The sequence below is a fragment of the Medicago sativa genome, chromosome 2 (assembly GCF_051527215.1).
Source record: "Medicago sativa cultivar Bolivia chromosome 2, Bolivia_mono, whole genome shotgun sequence".
Lineage (NCBI taxonomy): Eukaryota > Viridiplantae > Streptophyta > Magnoliopsida > Fabales > Fabaceae > Medicago > Medicago sativa.
In genome coordinates, this window is record NC_140750.1 from 73,948,625 (window position 1) to 73,962,640 (window position 14,016).

General features: G+C 30.7%; 1 protein-coding gene across 1 annotated transcript; it reads right to left on the minus strand.

The window, feature by feature from the left end:
* Positions 1 to 1,326: 1,326 nt before the first annotated feature.
* GLK2 (GOLDEN2-like 2) lies at positions 1,327 to 6,544 on the minus strand. The gene is made up of 7 exons (XM_085746558.1): positions 6,316 to 6,544; positions 5,591 to 6,117; positions 4,143 to 4,283; positions 3,514 to 3,831; positions 2,603 to 2,659; positions 2,271 to 2,390; positions 1,327 to 1,809 (listed from the first exon to the last, which is right to left on the minus strand). The coding sequence occupies exons 2-7, from the start codon at positions 6,074 to 6,076 to the stop codon at positions 1,660 to 1,662; spliced, it is 1,272 nt and encodes a 423-aa protein (XP_085602684.1). The 5' UTR covers positions 6,077 to 6,117; positions 6,316 to 6,544; the 3' UTR covers positions 1,327 to 1,659.
* Positions 6,545 to 14,016: the final 7,472 nt, after the last annotated feature.

Below are 14,016 nucleotides of genomic sequence, written 5' to 3' on the forward strand. Positions count from 1 at the left end.
AGTCATATAACTGACTACCTACACATTTATAGCCTAGTCAATGTACACGTTACAGTTTCCTTCTTCAATCCTAAATAATAGTCTTACGGTTATGCTTATATTAATTAATTGTAACGTGAACATGTATCAAGGAGAGGCATATAAATTGGTAGCAGAACACTATGGGGAAGGGGGTTGCAGTTTATCATCTTATATACAATTGAAAGAAACTATATAAGTATAAACATTTTTTTGTAACAAACTAAGTTCCCTTAAGCATCCAAGAGTTGTTCATGTGCCCTCGCTAGTTCATATGCAGTGTTAGTGAGAAGTGGCTGTTGTATCCTGGAGAGCACTAGCTTTGGGACCAACTGCATCAGGTGATTGACCTGTGGTGGCGAAATGCTCTTAAGCCCAGTGCATTTGCACGCCTCAGCCAAAATTTGATAAGTTCCTCTATTCTGTACTTTATTTTATTATAAGTTAATTTGTTTGTGCTATTATTTCTTTTGATTTATTAGTTTATAATAATTCTATGTCCTATTTTTCCAACATGTACATGCCCCAGTTAACTTGTTCTTGGAGAAATTAACTCTTAGGCCTAAAGTGAGCTCGAAACACTAGATAATTTTCATCAAAGACCCCATATTCTCCAAACTTTGCTTCCCATTAAGCATATTATCATCTCCATATTGTAAATGGACGATCATCAGGCTCGAGTTACCCAACGAAAATCCATGTAAACTATTTAGGTTCTCGACCTTTGCCTTATATAAAGCTACTCAACCATCCATCAGTAGTAAAACCATGAAAGAGCATGATGAGATGGTCACCTTACTTGAGCCCTCTTTGAATATTTACCTTCATTGTAAAGTTATCGTTAACCAACATACTAACTGGATATCCATATGAGAAAACATGTGCATGCCCAAATCCAAGATCTATACTTACCGTCAAAACCTAACATCTTCATCGTATAATCTAAAAACCAAAATCGTAAACTTTTTGAAGTCAACTTTCAAAATAAGTCACTCACTCCCATACTTGTTGGATCAATGATTTCATTTATGACAACATCATCCAATAGCTACTTCTCTACTTTTGATGAAAGCCGATTGATTTGGAGAAATATACGTATAAATTATTGGGAAATAAGTCTATAAATATTTTTTTGAACACATTTGTATGTATTTGAAAAACTAATTTCCAGAAATAATCAATAGATTCGGAAATTATACTTCCAAGAAAATTTTAGGTTTGAAGAAAATTTAATAGGAATTTCTAAAGTATACACACAGTATTATAAAACAAAAAATACAAATAAAATGTAAATCAATTACTAAGATATCAATGAAATAATTAAAAACATTTCACTAAAAGTACGTTACTGATATTCCTCACATTATTTGTCTCATTAATATCATCTTCCTCGGCCAATACAAAAATCACAGCCTTATAATCCCACATATATCACATTATGTTAATAATAATATATAGCAGAAGCTCGAGTTAAACTTTTCATGTTGGTCTACTAGACAGTATGGCATATGAACAAAGAAAGTTCTTCAATATTATTGTCTATCTTTTTGTTCAAACAAACAAAAAGAAGTGAGAATATGAAAATTCGTCGAATTAGGGTTTCGTGACCTTGTGCAATGAACCAAAAACATCCTCTCCTGTTCAAGCACAAGAGGGTGGAATATTTGGAATTCCTTGTTTCTGTAATTCACCCATTACACCTTCAAGTGCTGGAGCTTTAAGGCCAAGAGGCAATGGTAAATATGGTTTTGATAATACATCACTAATAGCTGCGTCGATGCTCTCCTTTGACTGTTAAAACAAAAATATAACGTACACATCAAGCATGCAATATTTTAATATTATTCTCTTAAATTTTTTTGACTAAGTTACAATATCAAAACGTGAAATAAACTGCTGGTAAGAAAGATACGAAAAACAACAAAATAAAAGGTTGTATTTATAGACACGGACGAACAATAATGCGTTGTGAATTCATGCTGTGTGTTTTGGAGAAAGAGAGAGGAGGATGGAGAGAGACAAGCAAGAAAATGACGGGATGGAAGAAATAATTAGACTAAACCATAATAAAAAAATTGTCATTCTGATCCTAAAACATTATTTGAAAATAGTGTTTTCCATTAAAAAAATTAGTTTTTTTTTCCCTTCAAAGCAATTATAAGAAGCCAAAAATAAAATTTAATAGTTTTTTCATAGATTATAAAGAATAGTTTTTCTAAAAAATTTACAAGATAAAAGAAAAGAAAAATTACCGGATGGAAGTCTAAGAGAGGCTGAGGAGATGGTTGACCGGCGGGGACGACAACACCGGGATCTAATTGGTACATGGCATGGGGTGGTGGAATGCCCGGAACGGTTGGAGAGCCAAATCTCTGCATTTTATAGTATTTATGAATTAATTTCCTCAATAATATGAATAAGTTAAATAATTGTAACAAAAAAAAATGAATAAGTTAAATAATGCATGACTTTTGTGAGTAATAAAAATGACATTGTTTGTATTGTAAGTAAATTCACATAAGAATCCAAATTTGGAAGTAGAAGACAATTCTAGTAAATACAAAAGAGTAACGTGAATAGTTACCGTTGTTGTCAGAGGCTGTGGAAAGCATGGTGTTCCTGCAGTTGGTGCATTTGGAGCCTACACAAAAAAAGAAAGAAACTATTTAGACAAATAAAATGAAATAGGGAATTAGGAGATTGGTCATTTTCTATGCTGTTTTAACTAAGATAACTTTTTGTCAAAAAAAGTAATTAAGATAACTTGTTTTTTCTGCTGATGAAATATAACAGCTCAAGAAAGAAAAAAAATCTCAAAATAACTGTTTAACTTTTTACCCTAAACTGCTATATTTTGATCATTAGTGATACAAAAGGAGAGAGAATATGAATCCAAGCTTTTGGTGAAGCTAAGTCTAAGCATATAAAGTATGTTAATCATGTTTGAGAGTCCTTGCAAGTTTGTAACATAATCTTTTCTAGCTTAAACTTTTTATCCTCTCTACAACTTCTATGCTGTTGACAATGAAGAGATTTAAATGTGGTTCCACATTTTGAGTACAGACTCATTATATATAGTAAGCTTAATTAATTGATTATAATTTGACTCCGTTATTAAGTATGACCTAACTAATTTTATGTCTCGAGTCCAAAGAAAAACCAAGTTTTTGTTTACTATCCAATTAACTTAGGGTTTGCTAGCTCAAATAAAATGACTTTTATATGGAAAATACTTGTGTGGACCAGGGACCAAACCCCATTGTGTGGTCACAACCAAAGAAATGAGAGAGAAGAGAGAGAAAATGGAAAAAGTAAAGAAAGAAAGAAAAAACTATGTGTGTGACCAAACCCAATTGTATGGTCCTGGTCCACATAAGTCTTTCTCCTTTTATATATAAAAATGTTAATTGTCAATATATCATCAAAATTTTGGATCTCTTTTGGGCGTTACAGCTCAACAACTCGAGATATGCATTTGAAACTTAATTTACTTACCCGTTGATGCCAATACGAAGCGTTAGGAGGTGGAGCCGGCCGCGCAGGTGCCCAGTTAACCGGTGGCTGGTGAGGCGAATATTTAGGCCACATATGCATAAACGACTGATCCACGGGATGGTGCCCCCATACATGTAAAGGTCTAAAATGGTGTACTGGTGGCATGGGAGGGAAACCCATGGTTGGTGCAACCCAATGATTCACAATATCTCTTTTTCCTCCAACTCCTCTATTTGTTCCAAACAATTGCCTCCTTTGACTCCAGCTTGCTGCTTCAGCTTCACGTGCTAACAAATGTTTCCTATGCGATCTATATTTCTGCATATATACGTTCAAAATTCAATATTTAATTTTAGAATTTAATCTTCCCTCGCTAAAATAAATCAACTATAATTTACTTAAATTTTTCTTTCATGTATCTATGTTTTAAATCTAAACTCTAACCAACAATTTAATTTACGTAGATTTTTTTCCCATTAGATGCTTAAATTTACGTGAATTTGTATAATAATATCAAAAGAAAATCAAAACAAGCTCGATCATTTACTAGAGAAATAGATTTAAAATAACACTTTTTTTTCAGTATATTGAGGTTTGAAATTAAAGAGAGGATGAAAATGAATATATACTTGAAGGTGGCTGGCGATGTTATGGCGGGTGAGGCAGTCAATTCCCATAATTTCCAAAATTCTTGAAGGTACAGCCTTATCCACACCTAGCTGCTCTACTGCTTGTACGAATCTTCTGTGCAATTCTGGGGTCCAATCCACCTAATTTACACAACCCAACAACAAACATAAACACATCATTATTTATATCATACTATAAAGTACAAATCCGGCAAATTTAATAATAAAGTGTCAAATTGTGTGAATATATTTTGTGCTGGGACATTAATTAGTTAGATATGTAATAGGATTTTTAAGTATGTTCTCAGAAATTCCTTTGAATTTTAGGACTTGGATTTTCTACTATTGGTGGTTCATGCAGTAATAGATCTTGATCACTATTTTTTGAATGGTGAATCTAAGGGGTACTCTAACCTATTATGCATGGAACAAACAAACACACAAGAGGAAAAAAAAAACAACTCCTAAGAAATAATTCTTAGATCTCGATCATTGATTCTAGATCAGAGTGTCTAGATTAACCAATCAATTTCAAAGTTAGACGATATGTCCGTTAATTTAGATCGACTGGCTGAGATTTATTGCATCATGCAATTACAACAAAATCTATTTTCAAAATTGTATAATATATGTTGAGAGTGATTAACTCTCTAAAATTGTAAGAAGTTATTCTAAAAATAGCTTAATTTACAAAAAAAAAACACTACCAAAAATAGTTATTCCAACAAGGTTATGAGATATATCTCTCTCTTGCTTACAGTATACCCGTGAGTTCTTTTGCATTCAAAAACTTGATAAGACTAAGGCTCCGTTTGTTTAAGCTTTTTTTTCAAAAAAATCTATTTTTTCCCTTAAAAAAATCACCTTTTTCATTTTTAAGTGTTTGTTTAGGATTTTTAGAAAAATCATTTTATCAAAAAAATCTATTTTGATCCTAAAATGAAAAGCTATTAGGATTAGCTTTTCTCAAAATCTATTTTTTTCAACAACAAGAAGGTAATACATGTACATGTTAATACTCTTTTTTTTTTTTAAAATAGATTTTTATGGGTAGTAGGCAAACGAAAATAGCTTTAGATTTTTTTAAAAATCTCTAAAAAAAAATCTCTAGATTCTTTTAACCTAAAATCTATTTTTTTAAAAGTTGAAACAAACGCACCCTAAATATAAAGATAGCGACAGATCATTCAAGGTTATCTCAGCTTCACATGAACTTCATATTACCTAAATCATAAGGTATTGCCATGTGCTCAAAGAAGGAGAAAAAACCTAGCGCAAGTGGTTATTGCGCAGATTGTGTAAGTGTTGTAAACTCCGGTTAAGAAGTTCAATTTCTTATAATAAACAATCAACAAAGGGTCTTTTGAAAAGAAAAAAAAATTAAGGGTTTGTAACTAATTAACAAACATATACCAAATTAAATAGCAATTATATATATAGCAACTCACCTTCACTTTTCTCTTCCCATGAGGATTATTCTTTGATTGAGATGATGATTTTCTTCCTTTCTCACCTTCCTTAGGCAATGGATTCGGCACAACGGATTCATCTCTTTTGCTAATTATCTCTTCCACACGACTCGAACCAGAATCTGAAGAAGAAACTACTTTCTCTTCATCTTGTAATTTTCTCTCAATACTAACCATATTCCCATCATTACAAGATTTGCTATTTGCGCCTAATGAATTTATATCCGATTCCTCACTGCTGCTGAGGGAGAATTCAGCAAGCATTTCTGGGTCCATCTCAAGATCCGGTAACACATCTCCGTCGTTGAAGCATACGAAGAAATCATCATCGAATTCGAAATTGATGCTTTCCAATAAGTTCCCTTCAGAAAGATCAGCAAAGTCACATGTCTCAATTGATAAATTCTCCTCCATTTCTGTTTGGCTTTCATCTCTTATGCTACTCAATGGTGCTACTGCTAGCATGATAATCCTATTTGGCTAGTTTCTTGATTAATTTCCACACACTATAAACACAAAAAATAATAGATCAACAACCTTACAATATAATTCTAACTATAATAATACATTAATAATAAAGTGATGAATTATATATATATATATATATATATATATATATATATATATATATATATATATATATATATATATAAAGAAACTATAGTTATAAATTATCATAAACCATATAATAAAAGAGTACTTACATGCTAGCTAGTAGCTAGGGTAGGAATGTTTTTGATTTTTTGCACCCAATTAAGGTTTAGTTTTCTTGTGAAAGAGATGGAACTAGTGCTCTCCTTAATGGACTTTGAAAATGGTAATGTTGCCTTTTTAGGAAGCGGCAAGGGAGTGTTTGGAAGAAGAAACTAGCTTGGATCTCTTTCAGCCACAACTTATGATTTTTGTTTGTAAGTGTGCTACTTGCAGAGTTTTGCTCTGCACTCTCACTATGCATCTACTATATAATATTATAATTTTTGGAAGGTACTTCTATATAAGAATAGTATATAATATATTAGGCTTGTGGATGGCGTTTTTCCAATTTTGATTTTATTTTTTTTATAAAAATAAAATGAAATCAAGAATGCTCGTGAATTTTTTGTAACATTGATTAATGAAATTTGAAAGGTGTAATGGATATTTTTTGTTGTTGATTAATATGTGTAATGGATATGTATGAAGAGAAAGAGAAATATTGTTTGTGAGTTGAAGCTATTTTTGTCACTTAATTATAGGGATGTGATGTGAGGAAGGATGATGTTGTTGGTAGACAAATTGACCACTGTATTTTCTCCCCCTTCCACTTAACAGATAATGTATATCTTGTTTCCGTGATAATTTATCAAATAATTGGCAGAAAACAAGCATGACTGATCATTAATTATGTGGGCTTTTCTTTAAAAAAATAAATTATCTGCTCTATCTGGATACGAGGCATTTGACCCTACTACTTAGTTTTCTATAGTATTATTTTTCTCATTTTTGCTGTTGTTGAATACAGTATCACACGCTATAATGATATGAACTCGTTAGATGAAGGATTTTGTTGATTACATTCAATTATTTCTCTTTTTTAATTTTATGGTTTAATTTATTTCCTTTTCTAAATTTACAATTTCCTTACTTCCATTTCTTATGATTATGCAAATTGTAAAGTTAAGATTGTCTATATATGATGTAACGGTAAACCAATTCGTATATGTTGAATAATAACTAGGTTTCACTTTATTCTCCAATTTCTCTTCACTTTTCTTTATGAGTGCACTTTTCTTCGCTCTAAGATGATTAGAGTGTATCACTAAATGTAATAATATTGAGGTTGATATTGTCTTTCTAGTGTAGTCACCAAGTAGTCATTTGAACCTGATAATGAACACAACAAAATAATTCCCTTGTCTTCGTCATCGATCTTCACCCCAAGCTTCACCAGTTTGGTGATTATGTTATCGAAGACGTTGACATGTTGTTGCAAATCAGATCCTTCCTGCATCCTCAGATTGTATAGTCGGGTCTTCATGAAGAGTTTGTTCATCAGCGGAAAATCTGATCCTTCCTGCATCCTCAGACTATATAGTCACTACTTCGTCAAGAATTTGTTCATAATCGTCTTGGAAATATACTGATTTTCTAATTTATCCCAAACCTCCTTCGGAGTCATTAAGTCCAAGATATGATACATCATCTCGTCTGAAACACATAGACGTATCAATCTTGCAGCCTTCTCCTACATCTCAACCAAATAATTGTCATCCATGTCTATCAGTTTCATATCACGTAGTGCCTTTTATAAACTTTGTCGAGCCAACATATCTTTAACCCACCTTTGCCATAATAACAAATTACTCGTCCCATCGAACCTTGTCACCTCGAATTTTGCACCATAGTTATTCATCATCTAAAATTAATATCAATTCTTAGAACGTCAACTAGTAACAAAAGATTAAAGAAAACACAAATTGCAAACAATGGATTGTTTGTTCCCCCGACACCCATAGGCCACAATCGCCCTCTATAATAAACAATTGACAAGTTTGAGCCAAACACAAGGGCATGTGCGGAGGGAACTTCATGTGGGTTGCAAGCCACATAAGATACATAATATGATTATCACAAGAGCACAAGCAAGATATGTGTAAACTACAAATTCAACTTTGGAGGACGCTTTTAAATAAGTCCATGAATTATGAATATTTCAACAATGTCCGTTACTCTGTTAAATTGTATTCATATTTATCCTTATAGAAGTGTGTTAGGGACTAAATTGATAATAAGTGGTTAAACGTAGAGATTAAATTGATAGTAAATTGTTAATATATAAACACATAGGCACTGTTTGGTAACACCAAAAATGAGCTTATAGCTCATAGCTTATAAGCTCGTTTTGACAAAAAAAGCTCTGTTTGGTAATGGTCTTTTGCCACGAGCTTATAGCTTATTTCACGAGCTTATAAGCTATTTTTCAGAAGCTATTCCGAGTAGTGTTTGAGCTTATAGCTTATAGCGTCTCACTTTTAATTCCAATTTTACCCTTATTAGTCTAACTAAATTCCATTTTCACCCTTTATCTTTTATTATATTATAAATTAAGATACATGTGTTTTAAATATGCATATCTGAAGGTTTCTTTTATAAATGAAAGTTCTGATAATAATTATTTTTTTAAAAACATAATTTATTCCATTGTTTTTTTTTAAACTGGAACTTACGTTCCGTTGTTATATACCTTGGATGGAATATAATTTATTCCATTGTTTTTTTTTTAAAAAACTGGAACTTACGTTCCGTTATTTTCCTTCCATTGTTTCTTCAATGCAATATACCTTGGATGCAATATAATTTTTTTTTCTCTTTCAAAAATCTTCATTACCTTTCGTTTAAATTTTTTTCTTCCATTAATTACATTATGATTTTTTCATAAAAATGACAAGTTTGAATATATATTTTTCAGTGCAATGATAACTCATAATATATTAAATCGTTAAATTAATAATATTAAATCATTAAATTATAAACACTTAAATATAAATTAATATAAATTTTACTATAAATTAAGAATGTCCTTTTATGTCATTTTACATTTATAAGTTAGTTCTACCGCTAAATTTACCAAACACTTCAATTAGCTTATCAGCTATAAGTCATCAGTCATCAGCTATCAGCAATCAGCTATAAGCTATCAGCTATCAGCTAGCTTATCAGCTATCCGCTATTTTTACCAAACAGAGCCATAATCAGTTAATTTATCTATATAATATAAATTTACGACCTGTTTCATGGCTTCTTCTCTTCTTTTCATGACAAGTGTCACCATATTTCAAGGTTTTAAGATTTCTTTCAAATAGCGACATGTGGCGCTCTAATGTTTTTCTATTCTAATTTTTTTTATGGAAATGTTATAATTCAATGTGTTTTTTTGGAAGAGCAATTATATTGTGTTATTATATGTTATTTTTTTTTATGGAAATGTTGCAATTCAATGTTTTTTTTTGGAAGACCAATGATATTGTATTATTATATTATTTGTATAATCATGTAATATAGTGTTTAGTTATCATATATTTTATAGTTGGTATTAAGGAATGAAATTTTAACGAGATTGTTTTATATAATATGATATTTCAATTATAACATGAAAATATGTGTAGAATAAATAAAAAATATCGTTGAAAATAAAAGGTTAACCCACGCTGATATTTATCCCTGTGCCAAAAATATGAATATTGTTTTATCCCTGCGCCAAGTATAGTGGCCGTGATCCACCATATTTTTTTGTCTTATCCCAGCGCCAAGTATAGTGACCGTGATCCACCATATTTTTTTTTAATAAATTTCGTTGAATATTTACTTTAGGAAAGGAAAAAAAATCGGATAATTTATTTTAGGACAAAAAAAATATTGGAGTTTGAGGTATTTAATTGGAATTAAAATCATAAATGGGTGATTGGCAACAAATATGAAAAATATGGTTACAATATGATATGAAAAAAGAGTTTAATGAGCATATATGATCGGAAAAAATTAGCTTTACATAAACTGACATCCCATTACAGTAATTTCTTTCTCCATATTTTATTGTCAATCTAAAAACACAATTACAAAAGTGGCACGATATAGTGATATAGCAAAAGAAAATTGGATACTTTATTTTAGGACAGAATATTTTTTGGAATTTGAGGTATTTAATTGGAATTAAAATCATAAATGGGTGAATTTTAGATAATTTAAATGTTTTTTTTAATATTACTTAAAATTGTGATAATAATGAATTTGTATCTCCATTTAACATAAAGATTTTGAAGGTGTATTGAGTTATTGAAATCGTAATTATGAATTAAAAGGCCATAATATTTATAACCATTTTTGTCAAATTTTTTAATAAAATATGATTAAATGTGGAATGATTCGTAAATGAGTATATTATTGTATTTATTTCTAGAACAAGGATAGAATGGAATGCCTATTTGACTTTTTAATTCAAATCTTTTGATCTTCTTTTTTTCTGTGGAAAAAATTGTGTTTAAATACATTTTACATAAAAAGAATTATACATCTGGTTTTTGAACACATTTACATTTTTTTTTACGTATTTATATAAAAAAATTAAATAGAGATGTGCATCATGAGTATTTGTTTCCCCTAAAATTAATCATGAGTACTTTTTTTTTCTTTCTAATTTTAATCGTATAAATTGTTGATAATTAATGTACCATTTTATTTTCAATTACTACATCCATAAATTAAGGGAAATTTTTTTGTGATTGTTTCATACATATTGGCTATAAATATTATGTTTGAGACTCACACTTTTCACACCATTTTGAGTTACAACTCACAAATTTCACATCAGTGCTATAAACTGTTCTTTTTGAAAATTTTCTCGAGATCATTCTTTTAATTAATTCATTATTACTTATTCTAATTTTTTTCTTAGATCTAATTCTCATTACCAGTTCAATTTCTAATTTTTTTGTCAATTCATTTTTAGGAGGGGGTCTAAATGGGCATGTTAGGAGTGTTTGATAAGTTTTGAAGGTGTGAATTAGGGTATAGCCTCGAGGAGATAAATGCACAAGGTAAATTTATCCCAGATTTTTTGTTGTCTTCTAATCTTACTTTAGGAAAACAAAAGGGAGTCTTATTACATACAAGAGTGAGATGTCATGTTTTCAGAGAGATGTATTTCTTATTAGTAATTATGACAATAAGATTTGATGAACTTAAGGTTTTACCTGGAGAGAGTTTGACTATCCAACATATAGTATTGGTTATAGATGCAAGGGTTAAGAGAAGAGAGAAGAGGAGATGCCACAGTTGGGATACAAGGATCAAATGTTGGCATTTAAAGGATGAAAAACAAAGTGTTTTCCAACAAAAGATTTTAAAGGAAGGCTGCGTCAAGCTACATAGAAGCGAAAATGATAAGTGGAACAAGATGACATATGAGATTAGAAAAGTAGCAAAAAAGACAATAGAAAAACTAATAGGTTTTGGACCTAACTAGGAGTAAAGAATCATGGTGGCACTAACATTTTTAAATTAAAATGAGAATCAAAAGGGGATGTTTTAAAGTGTGGTATAGGTGTACACGTACAAATATTTAGGAAAATTATAAGAGAGCTAAGAAAGGGGTAAAGAAGGCATTAAACGCAACAAGAACACAAGCTTTTGATGGGTTATACCAATCCTTACACACCAATGAGGGAGAAAAGTTTATATATATTCTTGCTAAAGGACAAGAAAGAAAGAAAAGATAGATATTAGAGAGGCAGATATAAACTATAACTACTATCATCGTATTATAGAACACGAGGTAAAAGAAGTGTTGAAACGGATGAGACAATAAGGTAGTTGAGCTTGAAAATAAATCTATTGAAGTGCAAAAAAGTTGAGGAGAAATTTCATCCTCAAACCTGAACCCGTCCCCAACCTAAACATTTTCCCAAACCCGAACCTACTACTAGAAATTCATATCCACCATTTTTTATTAATCTAATCCATTTGAGGTAGGAAAACACACAACACCATATTTTATACCAAACGAACCTCTTCACAAAGTAATTAGTCAATTTTAAATTAGGGTAATGATTACAGTGATTAAAAGTTCAAAAATATCTCAAAAGTAGAGATAATATTTAGAGATTTGCATGTTACATATTAATATATTTCTACATTCGGTATAGGTTCGAAATGGGCATCTATATCTTTAAATACTTGCCAATCATAATAGGAACACAGGCTACCATAGATCTTATAAAAAAAAATCCATTTTCAAAAGATGAATTTGACAATAGTAAATATATATATTTTTTTAAATGTCAATGTAATATATTCTTGGGGCAAATATCATCATGTTGGAGAGATCAAAACAATTTCCCTTTTTTTTAATGACAAATGTTAGTAATTAGTTGTTAAATTAATATTACTCCTTCGTTTGAGTTTGACCCAGTACCTCCAACTCCTTATTCCTTAACTCAAATCATTTGAATTACTTAACCCCAAAAACAATTTATTAGTTAGGATAAAAATACCAATTTAAAATAAAATATAGTTGTAAACTATATATATATACTTTATATTTGTAAAAGAAAATATTCCCTAAAAAAAATTGTAAAAGAAAAGATCTTGATACAACTGTATAATATTATCTTTTTTTACAAAAACTATTAATATTAAGTTATATTTTTGTCAAAAAAAAACTATATAATTTATTTAAAGTTACTTTAAATTTATATTGATTTATATATCAAATAACTTAATTACTCACAAACTTTATGTAAATTAATTTTCAATTTTAAATAATATTTTATTAAACATTAACGTTAATTCCTTGAGTAAAAAAATATAAAAATGTATGTTAATTTCCCGTGCTTAGCACGAGTATCCCGATTTGAATGATAATCTTGGTGACCCGTTATTTTTCCAAGAAAGGGGAATACTCGCACCAACGCTTGATTCAGTTGAGCATGTTAATGAATATATGATGTCACTGAGTCCAGGTGAAGAGAAAGAGTATTTAAGCTCTGATTCTGTTTTTCGATCGGGTGAAAATTCTGATGTCCAAAGCGAGTGGTTAACAACGGAATTTCTTAATGGTATTAAGAGCTCTGGAGAGAAACATCGATCAGGCCAATGAATTGTGCAATGGTGCGAGGCTGACAGTTACACATCTAGGGAAGAGCACGATAGCTGCTACCCTAATTACAGGAAAAGGGACGGTACTAGGGTATTCATTCCCATGATGAATCTTATTCCGAGTGATCCGGGACTACCCTTCGAATTCAGGCGCATGCAATTTCCATTGACGCTTTGTTTTGCAATGACAATAAATAAAAGTCAGGGTCAATCTTTATCTCGGGTGGGAGTTTATCTTCTTATGTTCGTGTTCACGCATGGACCTCTCTATGCCGGTATCTCTCGAGTTACTTGTAGAAAAGGTTTGAAGCTGCTCATCTTGGATGAAGATAATAATGTTTGCAAGGAGACCACAAATGTTGTGTATCGTGAAGTTTATCAAAAAGTATGATCATTGGTTATGTTTTAGAATTGTTGTTGCTATAATTTAGAAAACTAAAGTTGCGTATTGCTTGGAAGTTGTTTTTTTTAATTTCTTTGTAAGGCGTACTGGTCATTACAGGCCATATGCAATTTCTATATAAGCAGATCCTCCTGCCATTAACTTTTAATTGATGCACTTTTCAGGTATAACAATACATGAAACTTTTTTTTATATCGTTGTTACCCTAAAATATAATATTTACATTAGACCATTGGTTTTGTAAAAAATAAAAACAAATAACAATCGGCGTTTCTGTAGCCCAAACTATATCTATACACACCCGTAAAAAATTAAACGTTTGCATTCACAGACTAGGTGTATACATCTGACACTAGGCATGGCATTGTGG